Raw genomic sequence first — 18,963 nt, forward strand, 5'->3', positions numbered from 1 at the left:
GCCAAAGTTTGTGTCTTTACTGAGAATGTTTTTTACTGTATTTTTTTCTTGTGACAGTGGCTTGGCAAATACTTCTGAAGATTGTATGTGAATGTGGGTTTTGGTAAGAAAAGATAAGGAGAGAGCCTTTGCCTAATTATTGAAGTTAGGATTAAAATATTTTATATAGTTTGAAATAATAGTAGAAGGCTTTTTTTTTCCTATTTCTTTTAAGAATCTACTAAAATGAGTGGATTCCTGGTGCATTGTAAGCATTGTTAAATATATTTTTAATGTATAATTTCTGTTTTATGACTTGGTTTTCCCACAGAGCTTATCAAAACACAATAGAAGCAATATTGGAACCGAAGGTGGACCACCTCCTTTTGTGCCTTTTGGACAGGTGATGACTTTCATTTTGTCAGATGAATTTTAATCAGTGTTTTTCATTTGTAATCAAGCTATGTTTAGTTTTGTGCTGAACTATTCATCCAGAGGTCATAGGAGTTATACGGAAATATGTTAACTACAGGAATTTGATAATTATGCTTTTTTCCTATACTGTAATTCAAGTTTTGGTGTAGTTTTCTATTCTCAAAAGCTGTTAACCTAGAGATTGAAACAATTAAGAGACACACCTGAAGTACAGCCTAAAACTAATTAAGAGAAGATGGTGGTGAGGCCTTTTTTTTTTTTTTTGAGAGAAGAAATTCAAAAGTAAGAAGACAAAAATATGCTATAATTTCTCACTTTGTTCATTAAAAATAAAAGAGGGAGAAAGAGAATAAAAGCATCAACTGAAGGATTGACAGGAGACAAAAAAGAGAACACAAGGCAGGGAAGAGCATCATTGCACTTTAGGAGAGCCTGCTGTCCCAGCTGAGATTCTGCTCTGCTTTGATTCAATACCCATCTCAGTCAGAGACTTAATTTTATTTCTTCTTCGTATTTTCCTTTCCAACAACAGTAGCCTCTGTCCTCCTCTCACAGAAGCCAAGGGTTTTCCATTTCCTAACTTTCAGCCCCCTTGCTGCAAAATGTTACCATGGGTAGCTCCTCTGCTGGCCAGTATCTTATGTCTTCTTACTTGTACACAGCATCAAACTGCATTCAGAACAGTCTCCTCCAGCTTGTCCCTGCTTGATGTCTGAAGAATCTGAGAATAAGTCCTGTCACTGCTTGCTCTTTGCCACTTGAGGCCACTAAAATTTAGCTATCAGTAATCTGCCCTGCATTTGCACTTTATTTTCCTTCAGGGTGCTGGGTCACAGTAAAGATGAGTTGCGGACAACACCTAGGAAACAGAGACCTGCATTTGAAGAACAATTCAGAATTTTTTTTGGTGTAAAAACAAATATTGGGAGTTCCTATTGTGGCTCAGCCGAAACGAATTTGACCGGTATCCGTGAGGACTCAGGTTCAATCCCTGGCCTCGCTCAGTGGGTTAAAGATCTGGTGTTGCTCTGAACTGTGGTGTAGGTCACAGATGCAGCTTGGATCTGGTGTGGCTGTGGCTGTGGTGTAGACTGGCAACTATAGCTCTGATTCGAACCCTAGCCTGGGAACCTCTATATGTCACAAGTGCAACCCTAAAAAAAAAAAACAAAACCAAACCTAATTATTCAGAAAATAAATGGGTAAGAGCAGTTGACTGACATTCTCTTCAAAACCCTTCTTGCAGGATCTACTCAAAATTAAATAAGTCATTCTTGCATCATGGCTATTTTGAAAGTATTTAAAATGTCTGTCATTTTTCGTTGTGCTTTGGAATGTGAGACAGTCAAGATAAAAGGAGGCACGTTGTATGCTAATGATATTCTCATTTCTCTCAGTGGAAGCCTCTAGAATGAAAACAGAATATAAACATTCTAATAATTTATATTTGAAAACAGTAAATGCTATTTTGTAAGAATTTGCTTTCCTCTTAAATGTTTTGGTGATAATATTTCTTTCATAAATTGCTCCCATATATTCTAAGGATTTAATTATTTTTGAGACTTTGAAGTGTGTTTTATAGCTTATTTTTGTAATAGGAAGTATATGAAAAGTTACAACTTCTATTTTTCTGTGAAGTACATTCTGAAAACTCGTATTCAGCATGTCTTAGCCTTGTACACGGGTTAAAGACAGAAAATACTAGCTGTATGTTAATATGACCTATTTTATATCTGTATTGCTGAAAACCTATGTTTGTATAACACATTAATTTGAGAGCATTTTTTTTTCCCTCTTTGAAATTATTGAGTTTAAAAAGATTCATTTTATAGGATTTTTGCTGCTAGGATTAGAAGGGAGAACAGAATTCAAGGCTTATTTTTAGGCAATGATGGCATTCTTATTTGTTTTAAGAGGTTGAAAAATCAAAAACTTTGGAGCCTAATTGAGGGCAGAGGTATGTTTTTAGCTTCATAAGTTCAGAGACATGTTTTTATATGTTAAAATAAATATACTATTCAACCATCCTGTATATGGTGGCATAATGTGGAAGTTAAGCACCTAATAAAAAAAAAAAACAGACTTTACTTCTTGTGCAATAGTCTAGACTGTTTAAAATTTTAAATTATTTTAAATCATTATCTTTTTTTTTGCTTTTTTAGGGCCACATCTGCGGCATATGGAGGTTCCCAGGCTAGGGGTCCAATTGGAGCTGGAGCTGATGGCTTACACTACATTCAAAACAACGCAGGATCCAAGCCACATCTGCGACCTACACCACATCTCATAGCAATGCCAGATCTTTAACCCACTGAGCAAGGCCAGGGATTGGACCTGCAACCTCATAGTTCCTAGCCAGATTCGTTTCCACTGCGCCACAACAGGAGCTCCCAAATCATTATCCTAAAATGAAATTTAGATCTCTTGGTTTGATGTATGTTTTATTTTATTTTATTTTATTTTTAATTTTTATTTCTTTTTTATTTTTAGGGCCGCACCCATGGCATATGGAAGTTCCCAGGCTAAGGGTCAAAGCGGAGCTGTAGCCACTGGCCTACGCCACAGCCACAGCAACACCAGATCTGAGCTGCATCTGTGACCTACACCACAGCTCACAGCAACGCTGGATCCTTAACTCACTGAGTGAGGCCAGGGATCAAACCTGTGTTCTCATGGATACTGGTCAGATTTGTTTCCACTGAGACACAATGGGAACTCCTGATGTATACTTCAAATATGTGCCTGTTTTAGATGGCTACATTTGGGGTACTTTTTATTTACCAGTTACAGTTATTTAAAAGTTAATTCAGTAGTTTTCTACCTTTATTTTTAAATCTATGGGAAATAATTGTATTTTTTTGGGCTCTCAGCTATTGTGTGTGATACAAACATTTTTTTGGAAGACCTATTACTCATGAAAACTTGAATTTGAAACTACTGAAGCACTTAATTTTTATTTATTATTACCAGAAGTGTGTATCTCACGTCCAAGTGGATAGCAGAGAACTTGATCGAAGAAAGACATTGCAAGTTACAATGCCTGTCAAACCTACAAATGATAATGATGAATTTGAAAAGCAAAGGACTGCTGCTATTGCAGAAGTTGCAAAGAGCAAAGAAGTAAGATATTAAATCACTATGAATTTCTCATGTTTTTTGCCATTATGTTCTGTTTAGATTACTCACAGTCATTATTGTCTTTTCACATAAAGTAACTAATTGAACAAATTTTCGACATTGTTCTTCCGTATGCCATCAGTAGAAAACGCCTTAGTACTTTATCGGGTCTTAAGCTTACACATTTTACCATAAACATTCTTTTTTCATATTTCCTTAACAATTCCATTGTTAGTTTTATAAACAAACCACCCTTCTTTTTTCTCCCTCTTTCTTTTCTTCTTAAAGTATACAACTGAACACACACTTTCTTTTTTATTTAAGAAGGTTTCCTATTATTGGGAAATATGATGCTTTTTGAGGATAATTTATCCCATAACAGGAACTTTTGAGGAATGCAGGTAAAAATTAGAGGGTAAATCAAAGGCTTAGTATTAACATTTTTGTGATTTTTTTTCCTTCATAAATCTTATATATAGTAAAAAATAATTTTTGTCTTTGGATTATGCTTATTTTGTGCACCCCCCTTTATCATTTACTATTAGTAGCCTAAAGATTTTCTTTTCATTATTTTAAATTTCTCAATTATTTGAAATAGATGTGTTTTTCTCTAGTTATTTGTTGATTTTTAGATTTTGATAAGAAATTTTACTTCAGGAATTAGTTGTTTAGACAAACTTAACCAGTGAGATTGAATAGCTTTCTTTATTCAAAACCAGTAATAAATCTTAGCTATTTTCTTATTTAAATTTTAAGTAGGAGACTTCTTGAATTTTGGTAGTTCTTCTATCATCCATCTAATGTAGGGGACAAGAGAACAAATTCTGGAACTAGGCAACCAGGAAGCATATCTTGCTGACAACCTTAAATTTTGTACCCTGTTTTCTTAATGAAAGAAAGCAGTACCTACTTATGGTTACTGTGAGAATTAAAAAGCAATAATCTTTAAAACATTTAGAATACTACATGGCACAGATTATGATATGTTCCTAAACTCAAGTTCTGCTGCTTGTCACTCATGAATCCAGTACAGAGAGAGAGTGTTGGGTAAAAGGAAAGGTAGCTTTATTGAGGAAGCTGACAATCCTGGGGAGAAGGTGAGCTCATTTTCCAAAAAACCAACTCCCAGCTCCCCAGGTCTTGCTTGAAGGTTATATAGGGAAAAGATTATATAGGCTACGTGCTCATATGGGGGGAGCAGTCTTCTCTTTTCAGAAATGCTTGTCTTGACTGCACAATTCCAAGTAGCCATCAAATCTTGCTTGTGGTTGGAACATTAAGTCATAAAGTCCTGGAGAATAAGGAGCAGGGTTGGAACCTATAGAACAAATAATCTTCAATCTTGTTATCCATCAACAACTTTCTCCAGCAGCAGCAAGCTAAGGTAATGGTTAACTAGGGTAGAAGTCAGCCGTATCAGCCATATTAAAACAAAGAAATAGAGTTGGAATAATGCTATATAGCTGAGAGTCCTTAGTTACAGTCTCACTACCTCAGTTACAATATTCCTTTGCTAAAAGCCCTCAATAAAAGTGACTGTTGCTATTTCTCAATATTTTCTCTTTTCTAAGGCACATTTAAAAACTGATTTTTAGGAGTTCCCTTTGTGGCTCACTTGGTTACAAACCCATCTAGTATCCATGAGGACATTGTGGTGAGCTGTGGTGTAGGTCACAGGCAGGGCTTAGATCCCATAGGCCAGCGGCTGTTGTTCTGATTGGACTCCTAGCCTGGGAACTTATATATGCCGTGGGTGCAGCCCCAAAAATAAACAAATGCATACATACATAAAAAATTAAAATTTGGAGTTTCAGAAGAGGGTATTGGAACTGTATCATTTTCTTAGTGGTAATAAGGTAATTGTTCTTTTGCTTTGCATTTTTCTCAGATGACATTTCCCCCCCCCCCCCTTTTTTTGTTTTGTTTTCTTTGGATAGTGAGTTGAAGCTTTTATTTTATTTAAAAAAATTTTTTTTAATTTTATTTTTAAGTAGAGTTGATTTTTTTGTTGTTATTATTATTTTTTTAGTAGTTATTTCCCCAGTACAATTTGATGTGGTTACTGCTGTCTATGTATTGGAATATATTTAACATATGGCGGTATGCCTCATTTTTTAAATATAATTGATCACCTTATATTTTCCCATAAATATTTGATTAAAAAAATCATTGTTTTCTGAGTAGAATTTAAACTTCTCAATTTATATATGAGAGTTGATGGAGGCTTAAAACTATAAAGGAACTTGTCTGAGGTTACCCAGTGACAATTTTAGGACCAACCTATGTGTATTACAGTAGTAGATCATATCTTTATCTATATATCTATATTTAGATAAATAATAATCTGTGTCTAGACAGCAAAATCACATAGCAGTGTAATTGTTCTAAAAGATATTTTATTTTCATTTAAACATTTATATGGATTTGGTAGAATCTATTACAAAATACCAAGTGATGTTTTTCATTTCATTTTTCCTTTGGTTCTTCATTGAACAAGTATTTTTTGAGAACCTGTTATATGCAAGGAAGTATTTGAAATGTTCAGGTTAAAACAATGAGCAAATAGACAAATGATTTCTGTCCTTATCAGGCTTATCTTTTAGTAAGGGGGACTGACTATTGGCATAATAATAAGTATGTAAATCATATGGTAGGTTATAAGTTGATAAGCGCCATGGGAAAAAAGAAAAAGTAAAGTAGGATAGGGAGTTGGGAGTGCCAGTTGGTGAGGGGAGTAGGGGGTTGCAATTTTAAAAAGTATGGTCAGAAATTGAGAATTCTTTGAAGTTTTGTGTAGTTTATATTCTAGCAAGGATAGTAAATAATATAAGCATACTAAATAAGTAAATTACAGATTTCAGTCTTAAATATAGTAATTTGATTAGGCTTCAAGATGGTGAAGTTTGAGCCAAGACTCTAAGGCAGTAAGAGAATTAGTATTGTGGTCATCCGAAAAGAGTATTCCAGGAAGAAGGAAAAGTCACTGCAAAGGTGCAAAAGCAGGAATATATGTTGAAGGAATAGCAAGGCGACCAGTGGAAACAGAGAAAGCAAAAGGATAAGCTCTAAAATATAAAGTCAGGAGTGAAAATGGAGGTCAGCTTATGAGGTCCCTGAAGCCGTCTTAAAGACATTCAGAAAGAAATGAGGAGCCTGTGGAAGGTTGTCAGTGCATCAGTACATCAGCTGACCTACATTTTAAAAGTCTTAATTCTGGCTGTTGTGTTCAGAAAAGTAAGATTGAAATCAGACAAGTTAGGCAAGTATGGAAGTAATTCAAGGGGAGAGAAATTTTTTGTAGTGATGGTAGCTGTGTAGATGGTGCAAAGTTTTCAAATTCTGGTATTTTGAAAATATAGCCATCAGGGTTTGAGACAGACTAAATATGGAGCTTGAGAGAAGTGTCATGAATGACTTCAAGAGTTTTGCCATGAAAAACTGGCAGGTTAGGGTTGCTTACTTGGAATTGGAGAAGACTGGAGTGGCACTGTGTATTCTGTTTGAACAGCTTAATATTGAGGTTCCTGTCAGGTATCCAAGTTTAGTAGGCAGTGAAACAGAGAAGAGTGTAGTTGAAGGGTGAGCTTTGGAATGGATTATGCATTTGAGAGTAGTAGCCATATGGATATTTAAAATCATGAGGTCAAATGCAACCACTAAGGAAAATAAATGACAGTTGAAGGGAAGAGAAAAGGATAAGGAGTGAACCCTGTAGCATTTCAACCTTACTAGTTGAATGAAAGAAGTTGAACCGACCAAGGTGGGACCAGTAAGATGGGATCAAAATAAGAGAACTACATCATGAAAGATGGAATATTGAGTTTATGAAAGGCTGATGAAAAGTGGTGTAAGATGTGGCCTTTTAGTGTAGAGTTAGGGAAGTCATTCATCCCTCCACATTGCTTTATCATTTGTATAGATGGTGGTAAGATAAAGTATGTATGTGCAGGTATCTGTGAGTGGGTTGATGTGGTAGAAATCTATGCAAGTTCTTAAAAGGTTTCAGTTTGTTTGTTTTGTTTTGTTTTGTTTTTGGTGAGGGGAAAACATGGTCAAGTAGTCACAATGGTGGAGAAGATGTTTGAGGTTCAAGGAATGAAAATATGTGAAATAGTGGTTTGAAAGATTGGGAGGGTGACTGTGGTAGGAAATAGAGTACGCTTGCTAGACAGCATTAGGGACCCACTTGTGTTTCATGGTCATGATGACCTCACAGATGCCTAATTCACATTGTATGGACAGGATGGTGTGGCTCATAAAAGACAACACCAGTTACCTTATGAGTAATTTTTAAGTTGTGATGTTTCCAGATATTTGTATGCTTAGTGAGTAACAGCTCTTTCAAAGCTCTTCATGTTGATGATGTCATTTAATCCTCACAAAATCCCTATGAGGTAGGTTTTCTCATACCTGTTTTAAGGAAGAGAAACCTGAGGCTCATGGAAGGTAGAAGTTAAATGACATGCCTGAGGGTAGGATCTAAGAAGTGGCTGAGCAAAGGTTTAGTTCCAGCCTTGTCTAGCTCCAAAGCCTGTGTTATTACCTATACTACATTTCTTCCCCGTCTAATAAACTGTATCACATCAATATAAACTCACATGTTATATAAATAATGACTATCAAGACAGTGCAAATCTCTTTTTTTTTGGGGGGGGGGGGAGATTGCAGTAGCCCAAAATTGAATATATCCAATAATGAGTCTTTGGAAATGTGGTTTTCACTTGGTTTGAGTTAAATTAAAATATTATAGTGTATCAACTACCTAATAGAGATATTTAATGTGCTCTCCACTGATGTTCATCTCACATCATTTTTGTGTTTTTTGGATTCTATTTCTTTATATTTTCATCCAATTCAAAATAATTTCCCTAACTTATATAAATGTATATCTAGGATGTTTTCTTACTGTAATCATTTTAAGACACATTAAAAAAATTGATAACTATCACTAATAAAAATCAACTCTTGACATCTGCTTTTATTAGATTTATTAGAAAGCTGTAAAGATATTAGATAACCAGATATTTTATTTTGTTTTTTAATTTATTTTTTAATGGCTGGACCTGTGGCATATGGAAATTCCTGGGCCAGGGATTGAGATCCAAGCCACAGCTGTGATCTATGCTGCAGCTACAGCAACGCCAGATCTTTTAATCCAGTGCAGTGGGCTGGGGATTGAACGTGCACTTCTGAAGCGACCTGAGCCACCACAGTCAGATTCTTTTTATTTATTTATTTATTTTTATTTTTATTTTTTCCTGCTGTACAGCATGGGGATCAAGTTACTCTTACATGTATACATTTTTTCCCCCACCCTTTGTTCTGTTGCAACATGAGTATCTAGACATAGTTCTCGATGCTATTCAGCAGGATCTCCTTGGAAATCTATTCTAAGTTGTATCCGATAACCCCAAGCTCCCGATCCCTCCCACTCCCTCCCTCTCCCATCAGGCAGCCACAAGTCTATTCTCCAAGTCCATGATGTTCTTTTCTGTGGAGATGTTCATTTGTGCTGGATATTAGATTCCAGTTATAAGTGATATCCTATGGTATTTGTCTTTGTCTTTCTGGCTCATTTCACTCAGTATGAGAGTCTCTAGTTCCATCCACCACAGTCAGATTCTTAACCCACTGCACCACAAGAAACTCCAAGATATTTAATTTTATATTGTGTGAGTAACAACTGTGGGATGCTTTTCAATCATGAGTTTGTATCTTTCCAAACCAAAGTCTTATGTTCCAGTCTTTTCACAATAATTTTGATAAAACAATAATGAAATCAAATTCAGATCTGGTTATACATATAATTAGTTCAAATAAGTTAGACAAAAATAAGAACTATGTATGTCAAAGCTTTTATACATAGTTGGTAAGACATAGCATATCATATATTTAATGTAAATAATAAATTAGCCATGAGAGTTTTAATCTAGTGTTAAAATTTATATTATTTGTCGACTTTCTTAGATTATAGAATCCTATTATTGGATCATGGACAGAATGTACTTGATTCCTAGCTAGATAGGTTTGGTGCCTTGCTAAAGCCTTGCCATGTACTTGAATTTGTAACACAGGTCTCACGATAGTGGTCAAGTATTTTGCCCTAGAATCATTTCTGACATCTTATCTCCATAATGCTTGTATTCTTTTATTTTACATTTTTGTCTGCTTACATTTATTCTGATGATTTGCCTTGGAGATTTAAAGGTTATAATCATATAATTTTTTAATTTCATCAACCAGACTTGGGTAAAGGAGAGATTATGACTACTATATATTTGTTTAAAAGGATTAGCTAATATTTCATTTTTTTCCTGTAAAACATAATTTAGAAACTTTAAAGTAGTTTGGTTTTATTAAATATTTTTACTCATAACTTAGCCTTTAGAGCTTTTTAAAGTGCTATTTATTTACATTTCTTTTATCTTTCTCTTATCTGAAGACCAAGACATTTGGAGGAGGTGGTGGTGGTGCTAGAAGTAATCTCAACATGAGTGCTGCCAGTAACCGAAACAGGGAAATTTTACAGAAAGAAAAGTCAACCAAATCAGAGGGAAAACATGAAGGTGTCTATAGAGAACTGGTAAGGCTAATGAACCAACTATAAAGTTAATGTCTTTTTCCTTTAATAGCCTTGATTTTACAAAATTCTTTCTCATAACTACCACTGGCTTTTTGAATGTATAATGGATAGCTGTGACAACTCTAAAAAGGCTTTCATTAAGGATTCCAGGGAAACTTTGGATACCTGTCACAACTCTAAGAAGGCTTTCATTAAGGATTCAGGGAAACTTTGGATTGTTTGAAAAATAATTTACTATATTTTGCTTAACTTTCTAGATAATGAGTAATGTCTTTTAGAATGGAATGATAAGCCATCAAGTTAAATAGAAAACAATCAATGGAAATTATATTCTAAAAGATGATGCATTAAGAACATACAATTATCTCCCCTTCCCTACTCTTCCCACACATTTCTTTTCTTTTTTTTTTTGTCTCTTTGTCTTTTTAGGGCCGCACCCATGGCATGTGGAGGTTACCACGCTAGGGGTCTGATCAGAGCTGTAGCCTCTGGCCTATGCCACAGCCAAAGCAACGCCAGATCCAAGCTGCGTCTGTGATCTACACCACAGGTCACAGCAACGCTGGATCCTTAACCCACTGAGCAAGGCCAGGGATCGAACCCACAACATCATGGTTCCTAGTCAGATTCGTTTCTGCTGCGCCACGACGGGAGTTCCATATTTTTTATTTAAAATTTTGTCTAAAGTGATTTTGTTCTTTGGGAAAAATATATTGAAACAGTAAATGTATATTATAGACTCAACTGCAAAATATTCCTAGATTTTTGAGATAAATAGGAGTCGAGATATTTTTGTTATGCCTCAGTGTCCTCAGATATAAGGAAACTGACAGGAATTGATTTTCCTCTCCCTTTAGAGGTTGAATGACTTTGTTTTTGTTTTGTTTTAAATTTTATTATTATTATTTTTGGCCACACCTGTGGTATGCAGAAATTCCTAGGCCAGGGATCAAACCTGTACCACAACACTGAGTGGAGCCACAACAGTGACAACCTGCTGAGCCACCAAGGAAGTCTCTAGAGGTTGAATGACTTTGGATGATTTTGCCTATAGAGTGATAAGACTAGCTTAAGTAATGAGAGTTCATTATCTCATATAACAAGAAATTCAGAGGTAGATAGGAATAAAGGTTGGTAAATTCAACAGTATAACAATGTTGAAATGCTGGTGGGCATCTCTGTAGTTTCTGGGCTTTCTTCTCTGGGCTATAGGATTCTCCATTTGTTTTATCTTCATGCAAAAAGTTTGAAGGAAGTAAAGGGAGCATTTTTCTGGATGTGAGTCTGTTTTATCAGATAAGAAAATAAATTTTGAAATCTCTAGTAAACTCCTTCTTGGCTTATTGACTAGAACTAGGTCATTTGCCCATTCCTAAATCATTCACTAGCCAAGGAGAATGGGTTTACAACGAGGCCAAACTAACTCTTCCTTGATTATATGACCATCTCGTTCTTTAAAAAACAAGTCAGTTTTCAGGTTTGAGTGGATATAGTGAGCTGAAAAAGACACAGTCACTACATCAAGAAGCTCTTAAACTTGAGTGAATTGAGAATCCTTGTCTGGGAACGTCTTGCCATAGAATACCAAAGACCAGCAGTTTGGATTGTTATGAGGATTAAACACATATGAAGGGAGTGATATTACAAAGGTAGCAGAATAAAGGTTCAGAAATTGACCCCTCCACCAAAACAATTATTAAACTAATAAACATTGTCTGAATCAACTGTTATAGAACTCTGGAGCAAAGTCAGATTCTTGCAACATACAGAGTAGTGACTGATGAAGAAAGAAGCTGATCATTGGCTGACCATGGGAAAAAGACTCTAGTGATCACATATCACAAGGAATATGATCCTTACAAAGAAAGCTCAGAAAAGTTACTTAGCAAACTTAGAACTTGAGTCTTCATTAAGTAACAACAGCATCCCTGAGGAGGAGTGAAAATCTGATTTCCAAAATCACTGTCATTACAGTATTCAAAATTTTCAGTTTCCAACAGAAAGTTATAAAGTATACCAAAATAAACAAACAAAACAATAACAACAACAAAAATCCAAACCAGGAAAATATGACCCATTCATTGGAAAAAGAAGAAATGAAACTATTCCTGAAGAAGCCCAGGCATTGGACTTACTAAACAAAAACCTTAAATCTTAGAAATAGTCTTAGAAATACTTACAGGTCTAAAAGGAATCATTGACAAAGAGCTAAAAGCAGGAGAACAATATGTGAACAAGTAGGGAATATCAATAAAGAAAGATTATTAAAAAAGAAGCAAAATAACATTTCTGGAAAGTACAGTAACTGAAATAAAAAAAATTTCATTAGTTAGGTTCGGCAACAGACTAGATCAGGCAGAAGAAAGAATCAATTAACTTTAATATAGGGCAATTGAAATTACCTAGTCTAAGATGCTGAAAGGGAACAGCATGAAGAAAAATAGAGCCTAAGGGCCCTATGTGGTACTATCAAATATACCAACATAGCATTATGGGAGTTCCAAGAGAAAAGAAAAAGAGGCAGAACAAATATTTGAAGAACTAATGCCCCCAAATTGCCAAATTTGATGAAATCATGAATCTACAAATCTAAGAAGCTCAAAGAACTCCAATTGGATAAACTCAGAGGCACACCAAGATAAAGAGTCACATTGTTGGAAGCTAAAGACAGAAGAAATCTTGAAAGCAGTGAGAGAAGCAATTCACCAGATAAAAGGGATCTTAAGTGAACAGTGTTTTATCAAACTATGGAGGCAAGAAAGCAGTGGGTGATATACTGAAAGTACCAAAAGAAAAAAAAACCTGTTAACCAATAATTCCTTATTCAGGGAAAAAAAAAAACTATTATTTACGAATGAGGGAGACTATCAGAAGGACAATTTGAAGTGCTGGTGTAAGTTTGAATGTATATGAATTATTCTAATGACCAGGTACCCAATTCTTTTGCATGTTATATGGTTTTTAGTTCTTTATTTTCAACAGTTGAAGGAAGACTTGATTGGGATATCAGTTGATAAGTCCTTAAAATAATTTTTGATAATAGATATTATAGGTTGAATTGTGTCCCATTCACCATCACCCTGCACCCACCCCCAGCAAGATATGTTGAAGTTTTAACCACTAGTACCTTCAAATGTGACTCTACATGGAAATAGGGTCTTTACAGAGGTATCAAGTTAAAAAAGAGGTCATTAGGTTGAATATCACCTTAGTTTAATTTCCTTATAAAGAAGAAAAATTTAGATACAGAGAAAGACTCACACAGAGGACAGATGGCCTGAAGATACACAGTGAGAAGATGGCTATGTGACTGGAGTGATACATCCATGGGAATTCCAAAGACTGCCAGCAAACAACGGAAGCTAGTAGAGGCAAGGGAGTTTCTTCCCTAGAGCTGTCAGAAGAGCATTGCCTGGAGTTCCCATTGTGGTTGAGCAGGTTAAGAACCTGACATAGTGTCTGTGAGGATGTGGATTTGATCCCTGGCCTCACTCATTACGTTAAGGATCCCTCATTGGCTCAGTTGCAGTGTAGGTCACAGATTTGGCTCAGATCCGGTGTTGCTGTGGCTGTGATGCAGGCCAACAGCTGCAGCTCTGATTTGACCCCTAGCCCAGGAACTTTCATGTGCTGCAGGTGCAGCCATAAAAACAAAAGAAGAGCATGGCTCTGCCAACATCTTGAATGAAAGTTTCGTAAACTGCAAATCGGGTTAACAAGAAAGGTAGAATAACTTATATCCTGGTTGAATGTTAATTGATTCTTAAAAGTGTTTTTAGTTAAGTTCCATATATGTGACAATACTCTTAGTTAGACACTGACTTGGGAAATAATTAAGAGAGGGGAAGCTTTTAGAAGGTTTGATTATTTTTTGTACTCGGATAAGATGGGTGAATTATAGTTTTAATGTCCAGTCCTTTTTACATTTACTTTAGATGTATAAAAATTAGAAAGTTAGATATGTTTTCCTCAGCTGGTAATCATAATTCAGTAAATTTCTCTACAAAATATGTTTCTGTTACTTAAACAGTTCTTTGGAGCTCATTTGAATTGTGGCTCAATGGGCTAAAGACCTGATGTTCCTGTGAGGATGTAGGTTCCATCCCTGGCCTCAGTGGATTAAGGCTCTGGCGCTGCTGCAAGGTGCAGCATAGGTCACACATGCGGCTCTGATCTGGCATGGCTGTGGATGTGGCTCTGGCAGCAGCTGCAGCTCTGATCACTCCCTGGCTTAGGAACTTCCATATGCTGCAGGTGCGGCTGTAAACAAAACAGTTCTTTAATTCTACTCAGGTCTAGATTTTTCAAGATTTGGGGTCCTGATATTTATAAAGTAGATTTTCCTATTCGGGGTACAGGTTGTAAAAGTATTACTGATATTATTGCTAATAAATACAGAGCAGAATACTGAAACAGCAGAGAATAGAAAAAAAACAAAGCTACTGAGATGGTACCATTTTGTTAGCTTTTTTGCATTTTTGGAGAGGTGCTATCTAAATTGCATTTTCTTAGGATGGACAAGTATCAACCATGAATATTTTTCATTATGTAGTTTTCACTGCCCACATTATATTCAAAAGCCTTATTCTGCCATGTGATAAAATTTCTTTTTTTGTTTTGCATTTGTAATGGTATTTGTGAAATCAGAGTAGTCAAGACACAACCTTGCCTATCACAAATCACTTTTGGACTATTAGTGTGAAAAAAAACAGCAAGTGAATGATATATTAATATCATATTTTCCATAAATATCAGTTGTAATTTTTAGTTAAATACAGTTTAGAGTTAGAAGCTAATACCTTGCTTATTTCTTGGCTATCAGCATAGCTTTTTTTTCATCCCTTACAGGTTGATGAGAAAGCTCTGAAGCACATAACAGAAATGGGCTTTAGTAAAGAAGCATCAAGGCAAGCTCTAATGGATAACGGCAACAATTTAGAAGCAGCACTGAATGTACTTCTTAACAGCAATAAACAGAAACCTGTTACGGGTCCACCTCTGAGAGGTATAAATCATTAAGCAGTATGCCAGATAGTATTATTTGCTTTTCAGAGAAATACGCGTTATCAACAGAGGAGGCTGGGTTTTGTTTCTGTGAAGGTTGTAACTTTTATATTTACCATCATGGTAGGTGGAAGGAGCATCAGTTTCAGAACCACAGAGACTTGTGTAGGTTATTCTTAGTTTCATTGTCTTCATCTTTACATGCAGTGGATCTAATACCTTATTTAACAAAGTTATGAGTAATACAGAAAATATAAAGTAACGAGCTCTATTAATTATTTCTAGAACTATGCCACTTGTATAAGTAAGTAATTACAAACTTTTAAAACTTAACAGGAACATAATTTTCATTTAGTGTTATTTTAAAATTATTGTATGGTCTATGTATTATGTGATTTTTTTTCAAGTTCTAATCTGTATGCTTTTAAAAAATAAAGAAAAATTGTATAGAAATGATTTTCCTTAAGAGGTAATTTACACAAGTTCAAATTTCCAGATAGATCATTTTGAGGACTAAAGGTGCTAATCAGTATAATCATTTAAAAACATTTTTCTTGTAAAAGATGTAGATATACAGAAAAATATGAAAAGAAATATGTATATAGGGAGTTCCCATGGTGGCTCAGCAGAAACAAATCTGACTAGTAACCATGAGGACGCAGGTTCAATCCCTAGCCTTGCTCAGTGGGTGAAGGATCCAGTGTTGCCATGAAATGTTGGGTAGGTGGCAAATTCAGCTTGGATCTGGCATTGCTGTGGTGTAGGCCAGGGGCTACAGCTCCAGTTCTATAGCCTGGGAACCTTCATATGCTGCAGGTGCAGCCCTGAAAAAAAAGACAAAAAAAAAAAGAAATATATAAAGTTCTACTTAAGATGTCTACTTATATTTTAGTGTATAGTCTCCTTTTGTTTTTGCATGTAGAATATATATGTCTTGCTTTACTTCTTAAGGTAAAGGAAAAGGCAGGGGGCGAATAAGATCTGAAGATGAAGAGGAATTGGGAAATGCAAGGCCCTCAGCACCAAGCACATTATTTGATTTCTTGGAATCTAAAATGGGGACTTTGAGTGTGGAAGGTAGGCTAACTTAAGGTAGATTTCTTTTTAAAACACCAAACTTTTATTTGGGATTTTATAAAAAAGGTATAATAAACTGACAATATGAACATCTACTCTATGTGTTTATAAATGTAATTAATCACAAATTTCCTATTTGGTGAAAACACTGAAGAAAATTTAAATTGTTGCATTCTGAAAACACTAAAGCTTATTTAACCCCTTTAACTGTATGATGGGCAATATCACCAGACTCTTTCCCCCGGTTTTAATAGATGACAGGTTTATCTATGAAAACAGATTGTTATGTTGGAGAAATTTTAGTCTTATATAACTTGATTATGAAATTGACCTTTCTCTTTTTTCTATACATAATACATATTGTTTGAAAATATGTAGTTAGAGCTAGGGTTAAATGAGTGCAGTGAGTGAATATGCTTCCACATTGTGATATATTTCTTAGTATGATATATTTTAGTGATTAATATTGAAAGAGAATGATCATGTTAAATGTTTTCTAATTTAAGCATAGAATATAATAAATATTTTCTAGAATTGTAAGAGTTTATGATAGGATTCCAAAAAGTTAGGAAAATATTCTTTTAGTCTTCTCTTTCAGCCATATTTTAATTAATTTTAGACTCAGAGATAAAATGCTTTTATAATAAATTCCAAGTATACAGGTTTCTTTTTTTCTCTTTTTTAAAATGATTTTTATTTTTTCCATTATAGTTGGTTTACACTGTTCTTTCAGTTTTCTACTGTACAGCAAAGTGGCCCAGTCACACATACATGTATATTTTTTTTCTCACATTATCTTCCTTCATGCTCCATCATAAGTGACTAGATACAGTTCCCAGTCCTATACAGCAGGACCTCATTGCTTATCCACTCCAAAGGTGATAGTTTGCATCTGTTAACCCCAGATTCCCAGTCCATCCCACCCCCTTCTGCTCCCCCTTGGCAATCACAAATCTGTTCTCCAAGTCCTTGAGTTTCTTTTCTGTGGAAGGGTTTATTTGTGTCATGTATTAGATTCCAAATATAAGTGATATCCTCTGGTATTTGTCATTCTCTTTCTGACTTACTTCTGAAGTATTCAGATTTTATGAAAATGAAATCTTTTGTTGTATTACTCCCTAAGCATTTCACAACATGTTTGTATCTACAAGGTTAACAGGAAAGTGTCTACTGCTTCTTAAAATCTCTCTGACTTCTTTTGTCCCAGGCTCCCTTTATACTATCCCAATCAGAGCTCCTTTGATTTCTTTTTATCCTTCCATATCCCTACATTTGCTTTTGACCTCTAGAAAAAATAATGAGTTTGAGAACAAGAGTAGTAATTCTGTTGTGAACTGTGTGTCCATCATCTTTCAGTTCTCAAAGAGCATGCATACCAATCAAGTTTAGTAGTATTAGTATTCTGCTTGGAAAAGGTTATCAAAGTTAATTAAGATACTTGACATAAATAATATACTCAAAACCAAACGTCAGTGTTAGATTAACTTCTGAGGGGACAGAAATTTGTGAACACATCTGTTAATATTGGATATCATTTTAATAGAGTGTTTTATGTTTCATTATTTTTATTAATATGATACAGAGTCAGCTAGAATGTGAGAAAGATATAGACATTATAATAGTATTCCACACCCTTGATTTTCACAAGGAATATAACTTGTGACCTTCAGAAATCCCTAAACTCAAAAATTAGATATTTCTAGTATTTGTACAGGCACTTAAAGTTTATCCAAATTCATGTGTGTCTTTCATCGTCCTAATATTGGAAATTATCCCTTCCAACTTACTTTAGAGTTTTCTGTCCTATTTGATGACCACTGTTTTCAGAGAAGCAATTTTTTTTTCTTCCTAGAAGTGGTGAGTGGCAAGGCCAGCTACCAAGATGGGAGATGGGCAGAGGCTGCTAGGGTAGGTGGCATTTAGACAAGTCTCAAGTCAGAGTGCTGAGGGAAGAGCAGTCTGGTTGGAGAGAACTCAGCACATCCAGGCTTGGAGGCATCAGAGCATTAATTGCTATGCCTAGGAGATTATGGGAGAAGTAGGGATAGAAGGCTAGATGTAGAAGTTGTAGGCTGCAGCCACATCGAGGATTTTTTTCTAGTGGTTTTTTATTTTATCCAGATGACAGTACAAAGCCATGAAAGGATTTTTGAGAGGATGAGAGTAACAAAGTATGGTGCTTTCCATTGGCAAAGTGGAAATGGGATTGAAGTGAGGCTACAATTGTATGTGTTGTAAGAATTATTCATTCTGTAAATTAAGTATGTATTATTTATTTGTGCCTGGTCTATGACAAATGGCAGGTATATAAAATTTAATAAAATACCTTATTTAAAAAAAATTAATTGAAATAGATTTTGTAGCTCTTGCCCCAAAGAAGCCCACTGTTAGTTTGTGAGACAGAAAAAAAGCACAAACTAAAAGGTCATAAGGATAATTATTAAAATGAATTTTATTATTTACTTGGTGTAAACCATTTTATCATTTACTTTTTAATCATTTAATTTAAATGATAAGACTTTTATCATTTACTTACTGTAAGCAACACTGAATAAAATATAAAGACTTGGCAGAAGTGTTTTGAATACAGCCATAAAACATGATCTGGCTTATTTATAATCTATAATGATGTTATATTCTTTATTTCAAAGTTTTATTACCAAAATAAGACTAACTAGTTGTTTTGAATGGCTAAGGAATCCTTTAATCAGGCAGACTTGAAAATACTGCTTGATTTGCTGTTTCATTGTTTTAAATGTTTGACCAGA

At 35.0% G+C, this 18,963-nt stretch overlaps 1 protein-coding gene across 2 annotated transcripts in view; it reads left to right on the forward strand.

Moving 5' to 3' along the window:
* Positions 1-18,963, forward strand: part of TDRD3 (tudor domain containing 3) — a 181,236-nt gene that overhangs the window by 97,395 nt on the left and 64,878 nt on the right. For both annotated transcript variants that reach the window (XM_047755867.1, XM_047755868.1), the window contains exons 6-10: positions 311-382; positions 3,385-3,534; positions 9,974-10,114; positions 14,963-15,119; positions 16,070-16,195. In XM_047755867.1, coding sequence (XP_047611823.1) covers positions 311-382; positions 3,385-3,534; positions 9,974-10,114; positions 14,963-15,119; positions 16,070-16,195 — 646 coding nt within the window. The remainder of the gene's footprint in view (positions 1-310; positions 383-3,384; positions 3,535-9,973; positions 10,115-14,962; positions 15,120-16,069; positions 16,196-18,963) is intronic.

Source organism: Phacochoerus africanus, chromosome 13 (assembly GCF_016906955.1).
Source record: "Phacochoerus africanus isolate WHEZ1 chromosome 13, ROS_Pafr_v1, whole genome shotgun sequence".
Lineage (NCBI taxonomy): Eukaryota > Metazoa > Chordata > Mammalia > Artiodactyla > Suidae > Phacochoerus > Phacochoerus africanus.